Source organism: Solanum stenotomum, chromosome 1 (genome assembly GCF_019186545.1).
Source record: "Solanum stenotomum isolate F172 chromosome 1, ASM1918654v1, whole genome shotgun sequence".
NCBI lineage: Eukaryota > Viridiplantae > Streptophyta > Magnoliopsida > Solanales > Solanaceae > Solanum > Solanum stenotomum.
In genome coordinates this window covers 71,642,925-71,652,263 of record NC_064282.1, presented here as the reverse complement: position 1 = coordinate 71,652,263, position 9,339 = coordinate 71,642,925, and the positions used below count along the sequence as shown (strand labels likewise).

The 9,339-nt window shown below is 30.2% G+C and overlaps 1 protein-coding gene across 1 annotated transcript; it reads left to right on the top strand.

Moving 5' to 3' along the window:
* Nucleotides 1-6,509: 6,509 nt before the first annotated feature.
* Nucleotides 6,510-8,546, top strand: LOC125856236 (AT-hook motif nuclear-localized protein 10-like). The gene is made up of 3 exons (XM_049535773.1): nucleotides 6,510-6,623; nucleotides 8,055-8,198; nucleotides 8,442-8,546. The coding sequence occupies exons 1-3, from the start codon at nucleotides 6,510-6,512 to the stop codon at nucleotides 8,544-8,546; spliced, it is 363 nt and encodes a 120-aa protein (XP_049391730.1).
* The last annotated feature ends 793 nt before the right edge of the window (nucleotides 8,547-9,339 follow it).

The window sequence follows — 9,339 nt, the reverse complement described above, 5'->3', positions numbered from 1 at the left end:
TCAAACCAAAAACGAATAAAAGGAGTGGCCCACAACTTTACATTGGCCAATAAACAAACGATAAGACCGACAAACCCCTATGATCTTCACATGGTCTTCTTTTATATTTTGTAAGCCGACAATGCTTTCGGCTATCTTTATAAAAGTAACTTTAATTATTTTGGTCTCTTATGACATGTGACCAAATAATAGCTGCAATATTATGCTTTTTCTTTTCCTTTGCCAGCTGTGCTTGTACTAGAAGATTCTTCTATTTGTCGTTGATATCTTTTGAGAATAGTTTCAATATCTATCTCTTCATCTTCATCAACGTCTTGTCCTTCCCCAGCAATGCATGTATCTTCTTTATCATCTTCTTCATTTGTATGACTTGCTGATGCCATAGAGATATCATCTTTTATATCTATGTCAAGATTTTTCATCAAATCTTTTTTTTTTACTTCCTCCATATATAATGCTATGGCTTCTGATTTGGAGATAAGTCCTTTCTTCATTTGAAATTTTCTTGTGATTTTTTTGAATGGACTCAAATCCTCTGTTACTTGTGGTTCTGAGGTGGCAATATCATAATACTTGCTGATTTTAACATTAAACTAAATCAATAATCTCTTGGCCATGCATTTGGCCTTCAGGGTTCTTCTGAAGTAACTTACTCCAGAACTTTGTATAAAAGGTCCTCTGCAAACAAGGAAATCCTTCTGAAGTATTATTGACTTCTATTGACCATTTCATGATCCAAGGAATTGAAAATTCAATGAAAAAATACATTAAGGATATTCCCTCGAAGAATATATTTTTTTCCTGCAAATTTATTAATTTTGGGGATATGTCTATCCATTCTAAATATAATTTCTTGTATGATTCTGGTAAGATTTTTGCCGAAGGACCATATAAAGTCCACCATTTGCAAAATCAATTAGGAATATGCCTATCAAATATATTAGAACATATTTTAATAAACCATGAATGCTTTCTATTAGCATTCTCATATAAAAGGACTTTATTAAATCCATCAATATAATCCCAATAATTGTATTTTACTGCGATTGTTGTTGTTGTTGTATACTCACTTGATGATAATTTCGTTTTTAACATGTCAACAACACATAATTTAAATATGAATTTGAGGAACGTCGGTTATGATCATATGTTTCATGTCTTACAGTTTTCGTAAGACTTTTACAAAATTGTAGTCTCCTCCTTTTATAATTGCATATATATCAAGAAGTTTTTGTCAAATGAAAGTAGTGTTTTTTAGAATTTATACATAAATTACTTCAATGTATTTCTTCCTTATATGATGTGTATTAGATGATTATCCACTGTTTGGTGTTCACCTACATATAAATTGTAATTATTTGTGATGAAGATAATAATTGTTGCAATGGATGTATATGAATCGTACTTACATGTACATGTATCCTTTTGATGATTCAAAATTATGAAGTTTTTTCGGCTGTAAAACTAACAAAAAAAATAGTTAAATCATATAATTAAGATTGTCTTGTAAAAAATAGCACTTGCGTTATCAAAATGTACAATAAAATAACATGTTTTGATTATGGCTATAAGATGATTCAAAGTGATAATATTAATGTATTCAGCCAGGTTCTTATTTTTTCCTTTTATATTATTTCTTCTTTTACCACTAATTACTATCCATTTAACTTTTTAAGATTTTTTCATCTTCTTTTTTTAAAAAAAAATGATTTTAATATTGTTTCTTACATAAAGTCAGTAAGAAATAACTTTTAGACTTCTCAAATTAGTGACAATCACTTAATTTGTAAGTTAGGAACAAAACCGCAAGATGTAATAGTCTCTTTCATATTAATTGTTTACTATACCAACTTGTAATAATGGTACTTGAACTTAAAGGTAATTTAATCATTTAGTATTTGAAGGGAATTGTTTTTGTCTTCTACTTTAATTTAATTAATTTCCCTAATCAATTATATTTATAATATCACGATGAAAGAATTAAAGTAACGTCCTTCCATTAATTAATTATGTATTAATATTTGATTAAATTTTAATTTAGTGGAAGGACAAAATGGTAATTCAACTTTGCACTTTAGAGCTAGCTTTCCACTTCCAATAATCATATATCATATAAAAGAGAACCCTAGGCCCGCCTACGTGGCGCCACCACAAACCAGAATTCCCTTTGAATTTATTTATTTCCTAAACTAGCATTCCCTTTCATGAATAGTTGTGACTTTACGGAAAGTTGTGGCTTTTACGAAAAGTTGTAAGTTTTATGAACAATTGTGACTTTTACGAAACGTTATAACTTTTATGAAAAATTGTGACTTTTATGAAGAGTTGTGACTTTTATGAAAGGTTGTGACCTTTTCGAAGGGTTGTAACTTTTTCAAAGAGTTGTGATCTTTCCGATAAGGCACAATAAGCATTTTTTCACACTACCTTTTGTTGTATATAAATAGAGGGATTTCATGCCACTATTATTTGTAGGTTTTTTCCGCTATAGGATAGTCAAATTCAAATACATGAATTAATCTTCTCATGAAGTTTGTTTCATTTCTCAATGTTTTCTTCCTCCTATTTCATGAAGCTTAATCTTTACTATAAGTCATAGTGATTCATGTAACTATGGCAATTTCTTTTTGCTATTTTGGTGACTTTTTTTTTTAACTATGTTAAAACTTTCAGTAAGGATGATTGAAAATTGATCTTCTCTTTTGTCCCTTTCTACAGGTTTCTTCATGTAAACAAATAAAATCGTTTTTAATTGCAATGCGACATTACTACTCTTGCACCTCTTAGTCCAAACCTCATAACGCTGCTGAAATTGTTGAATTCATTAAATTTGGTTCTTTAATAAACAAAACTTTTATTTCTGCCACTATTATTTGTAGGTATTTTTCGTTATTAGGGAGTCGAATTCAAATACATTATTCAAGCTTCTTATGAAATGCGTTTCATTTCTCAAAGTTTTCTTCCTCCTATTTCATGAAGCTTAATCTTTTACTGTAAGTTGTATTGATTCATGTATATTGCAATTTCATTTTACTATTTTGGTGACTTTTTTAACTCTGTTAAAAGCTCCTGTGAGAATGATTGAAAATTTATCTTTTCTTTTGTCCCTTTCTACAAGTTTCTTCATATATACTTTTTGGGAAAATTGCTTGTGGGTTGTGTTATATTTGATAGCACACAACAACAAATATGTGATAACTAATACGAAACTAATGATGAAGTTTGTTAAAAGAACCAAACAGATCGCTCTCTTGCTTTCCACAATTAGTATATTATTTTGATTGTTTTTTCTTAGGTACAAACATTTTGTATGTCATTGCACTCTTCCTAGAATATTAGTATAGAGACAATTAGTCCACTACTTTTATCGCAAATTAAGTAATTTGTCATATTTCTTCGTCTCTTCTTTTTGGGCATAATAAGAGATCAAGTTTTCTTGAAACTAATAAATGGCCAAAATACACTATAAAAAAATATTTTTTATCGGCAATAAATATGCGCATTAATGAAGAGTGCTAGAGACTTTTCCGACATTAATTAATTGTCATTAAATTCAATGTTGTTATAGACTTTAGGGACATTTACAGAGAGTATCAATTGCCTTTGAAAATTCATATTTAACGATAATTAAGCTATTAATTGTCGTTAAAGATAATTTTTGTTGTAGTGATAACTCTTTCTTTTGATTAAGTTTTTGTTTTTTTTTATAATGAAGTAATAACTCTATCTTTTAGCTTCTTTCAGTTTAATTTGTGAACTGTAAACTTGGATACGGCTCGACAAACTATCTTTTTGAAATATATGTTGAGCAATATACCTTTTTCTTCCTGATTGTTAGGAAAGTAAGGTTGTCTTTATTATTATTTGTGGATATTTGTGAGTTCAAGTGCTCACCAAATTATACCGTAAGATTTTAATATGTTATATGTCAAAATTTTGGTTTAGAATATCCGGTTGTTAATAGTTCCATTCAGATGTCACCTACTGCTTGGTTGATAATTAGATTAATTCTTTGTAACTGCATACTATAACCATAACAATAACTATGGTTCAATTCCAAATAAGTTGGGGCCGGAGATATGAAGCCTAAGCAATAGTAATGACTATTCTGATAATGAGGAAAAATATTTATGATACTAACGATTTTAGTGTCATTTTAAACATATACATAATACAACATACAATAATAAAAAGAGAATGATGGAGGTTCATAAGAAAGAAGTCGAAGGTTCTTCGTTTAAATTTAGTTAATTATGTTTTTGACAATATAGTGTATGTATCGAAAATACGAATATTACCGAATGATCATATGTAAACTTAGTAAAATAGTTTAATCCCGTGCGAAGCACGCGTCATTTACCTAATATATGATGTATTTTGAATTCTAATGTGTTAATAATTTTTCTTTTTAAAAAAAGTATTACATGTTTTTGTAGTATATATAATACTTGTCAATCCTAATATGTTTAAACAACAAAAACAAATGATAAATATGCATATTAATAAAAAGTGCTAAAATTTTATCGGGATTAGTTTATTGTCATTGAAATCAATGTTTTTATCGACTTTAGGGACATTTACAAAGAGTGTTAATTATCTCTAAAAATAAAAATTATTACAAAGAATGTTAATTGTCTCTAAGAAAACATATTTGTGTCAATTAAGCAATTATTGTTAGTTAATTGTCGCAAAATATCATTTTTGATATTGCAGTGGCAGCAGACTTGCAATTGCTCATGTTTTTCAACTTGGCTACAAAGAATCCATCTAAGTTATGCACATGAGGATGGACTGGGCTTGTCAACCAAAGATGTGTGGAAACAGTGCTGCCTAAAGAGAATAAAACTAGGCATCCGAAAATCAAGTCCACAAGGCACAAGCTTAACATAGGCTTAGATTTATTTTTGTTTTGTTAAATAGGTTAATTAGATATTCAGATGTTTAATAACAAATCGTCTTAATAATTTAGTGTTCAGATCAAGAGACAAGATCTTAATCATTCAGATGCACATTTCAGACGTTTTAATCTTAACGAAAATAAATGAGGTATTAATTTACGTGTGACTATTTTTGAAGAACAAAAAGAAGGGGCAAAAAATTAATATCACAAAGGTAGTGGACAATTTGTGCAAACATTTAAAAGAATTATATTTAGAAAATCTAAGTTCTACATTTGGTCAACTTAAGCTTAAACACAAAATTCAAATGATAAAACCCAACAATTTATAGAACTTTCTTCCTCTTTCATCAAATTTCTTTATAAAACAACGAAAACAACTTTTCTATATGGATTCTCAAAAGTCCTCTGCGGGTGTTAAAACCGCTCAAATTTCATCGAATCATGGAGAACTTTTTGGTATATATGTGTTCATTGTTTCTTCTAATTTGGGAAAGATTTGATTTATATACATCATTTATATATTTTTTATAACTTTTATTACTGTAATTAGTGATTATTGGATTTTCTTGATGGTTGTCAGGTGTAGTTGGTAAGCCACAGTTAATCCATGTGAACATTGGGGAGGTAAAATATGTTTTAATTATTTATTTTTAGCCTAAAGTGTGTGTTTTCATAACATGATTTACAGATCTTAGATTAACCGATATGGGATTTTGTTGTTCTGCAACATGCTTGAGTTTTGAATTTCATATGAGAGAAAAAGAAGAAATCAATTTACTTCTGCATTTATTTTTTTGTTGACTTTCTTGTTATGCCTTTTGAGTTAATACATCAATAATTAATTGATGAACAAATATTCAAGGATGAAATAAAAGAACCAAACTACAATAATTGATTGACTCTCTAATCATAAAATAAATTCATGTTGTCGATAAGTTGTAACTTTTTTCACGTGACACATCATAGTCTTATTTGTGTGCTCCTTCCAATCATTACTATTCTTTTTTCTTTTATTTGCATAGACTAGATCTTGATCCTTCCATCATAGCGACTCTATTAAATGCATTTGATTTTTATTTTTCGTCGGCCTCCTTATGTTTTTTTTTTTTTGATAACCGAGAAATCCGTCTGTGACCCGCCCTTTGGACCAATCACAGCCTTCTAAACTCGGTGGATAATGGGCCCGCCCCTCTACCCTTCTCCACTTAAATACCGGGCTTTGCTTTGCGTGGTGTGGTGTGGGGCTTGAACCTGCGACCTAAACCACAAATCCTCCACCTTTTCGTCGGCCTCCTTATGTTTCGGGAAACTTATACTTTCATCTCAAATATTTTAATGAATTAGTTGAAGGATTTGAAGTTACGAAGGAAGGTGAATAACTTGTGTGGAATGGTGAAGAAAAAGCAGTGAAACATGAAAGAAATATTATGGGGCTTATGGCTCCATTTCTTAAAAATGAAAAGTTTAACGTAACTAGAAAATAACATTTATATCATAATCATGATCAAAGTTCTCATGAATTGAAGTTCCTGTCTTGTGAATTTTTTGGTTGACTTTACTAAATGATGCAAGCCTATTATCTTTTACGCAGGACATTGTGTCTAAGATAATGAATTTATCACAAGAAGGACCTATGAAAATTTGTATTCTTTCTGCAACAGGTGGCATATGTAACGTCACCCTACAAGAGTCTGCAACAGGTGGTGGCATTGCGACATATGAGGTGTGTATTAGTTTTAGCTTAGACACACTTACTTTTTTTCCCACCTTTATGTTGAGGCATGTGTGGTAGTTTATGCTTAGTTAGTTTATGACTCTATGTATATGTTTTTGTCTTCTCACTAGATTTTGTTGGCTATGTGATGCAGAAATTTGACTTTTTGGCGTTTATTTGAATGTATATTGACATGACAATTTCTTTTGACTTGAGAGAAATAGAACGGTAGAGTACATCCTTTTAGATGTACTCCTCTTAGCCCATTTTTATGTCTATTACCTTTTAAAGAATCATTCATTTGCTTAAGTACTATTTTTTAAATCAAAGTCTAGTTCTAAAGAGAAATTATCAAAAACACATTGGAAGTATCATTGTTTTTATGATTATAATTTTCTTAGCTAAACTATCATGTCTTTTCCCTTTCTACCTAAACTATCACCAACTATGTATGCCACACAGACATGTTTTATCACTCTTTGTCAATATTCTTATAGTATATCATGACTTAGCCTAGTGGATATTGATGTTTCAGTCTCAATGTTAGCATTTAGATTCAGACTTGAATAATTACATATTAACTAAATACATTGCATCTTTAATAAAATTAGGTAGTTCTGTCAAATTATTTACCATCAGTTAGATTTATGATTTTGCTTGATTAACTCATTTGCAGATATAACATTTCAATTATATGGATTTTTAATTTTAAACAGTTTTTTTAATTATTAATAATTGTGTTCTAAATTTAATATACTATTTTAGCAAAATTTACTGAATTTGGCTGACCTATATGGACTTCAAGCTCCATTTCTAATGGCAGTCAGTTAGAGGCGGCATGCCAATCATGTGGTGTGAAAATCTTATTTTAGTTTCTCGACCCCTAGTCCTTTTTTTCTCTTTGAATTGTTTTAGTCATAAGTATAATGAATGTACTTAAAGGGTAAAGAAACACAATAAAACATTTAACAGATGGTATTATGCCCATATAGCAACAAATTGACTTAGTTGAGGCTTCATTTTCCCTTCTTTTTTTTTCTCTTTCTGCGCTGATTGACAAATACTTTTCTTCCTTTATATGCACCCTAGTATTTTCATTTGAGATACATGAATTAGTAGTAGTTAGGTGATAAATTTTGGGTGTATTCGATCATGTTACTTTATGAAGGATTACTTTAATAATTGCTTTAGGTAGTATTTATTACTAAACTTATTTGGAACGAGTTATCATATCAATTATCAATTGATTTTGCTTCTTTTGGTGGTTCTACCTTATATACTATACACAAGTAGTTGGATGTACGTCTATTGGAAACGTTGTGAAGTTACGTATGTATATTAATGCTTAAATTTTATAAAGATGATAATAGAGTGTATATTAATTGTTTCTACTCTACTTATTCTCATAAAGTTTGCATATCTTTTTTTATTTATATGCAGGGTCAATTTTTCATCATCTCATTATCAGGGTCAGTCATGTTGTCAGAAAGTAGTAGAACATGTGACCTTAATGTGATGTTATCTAGGACAGATCATATTGTTTTCGGCGGTAACGTTGCTGGAAAGCTCACAGCTGCTACTCCGGTACAAGTGTTATTCTAACTATCTCTATCCTTGGGTTAATGTTCTTTTCTTACTCCTTTTGGATTGATTAGTAGTTTATGACTCGAAATTCAGTGGACAATGGTCCCACCCCTCTATTGGTCACTTAAGTAGAAAGCTTACTTTGAACCTTGTTGTGTACAAAACTTACAGCCTTGAGATGTTCTAAATCTTATTTTTGAGTGTTTATTGTGGACTTGCTAATGATTTTCGGTTCACTGTCAGGTGGTTGTGAGTAGCTTCATTCCAGAAAAGGGAAAGCCTGAGTCTAAGGGTGATGATGATGCTCCCAAGGGTATTAGACTCGTTGATCCCCCCACAACTTTGTAGGAAATTGAATGCACAGACCAAGGTGCTGATCCTTCTACTCCTCTCAACAACAAATGTGTTGTTCAAGTTGGGTTTTGTTATTGTTCCTTCCAAGACATTTCTTCTAAAGTGTGGCATACGAGCCAGATTGAGAAATTAATAGATTTTGAGGTTTGAAGTATGTGATTAGGAATTGAGGAATGCATTGTATTGCTGTATGTTGCATTGGAAAATTTTCTGATTTTATATCTTAAAATGAGATGTTTAGAAAGACTAGAATTGATTGAGAAATTAATAGAAGTAGTTTATTTGTATTCATTACAATGGTAATGAATGTTGTGTTTGATAATAGTGAATATAATAGAAAGGTTGTTTAATGATCTTGATGCTTTAGTAGGTAGAAATAAGAGTGTCAGAAATGAAGAGTTTTCATAATGTATTAAGTAAAAGAAGAAGATAGTATGTAAAATAGGATTAGGGTTGAAGAAAAGTTAATAACAATATGGTTCATAAAACAAGTAATTAAGGAGGCTTTTAAGCTCGAAGTAATTATTAACTCAGTCGCTGAGTGAGTGTCATGATTTAAGATACGATTTACTTGGAGTTAGCTCATCACAAAGTGACTAACTAATAGAATGAAACGTAACTAACTAAAGGACCAAGTTCATTATGCATCATAACCAACTAATAGACCAGATTCATAATGTGGTGCATTTGAACATATCTATCCTTGTGTTGTGTTTTGAGGAGGTCAGACCCTTTCCCTTTTTCTGCGTAACAATAAATAAAATATATCGGAAATATGACAAAAAAA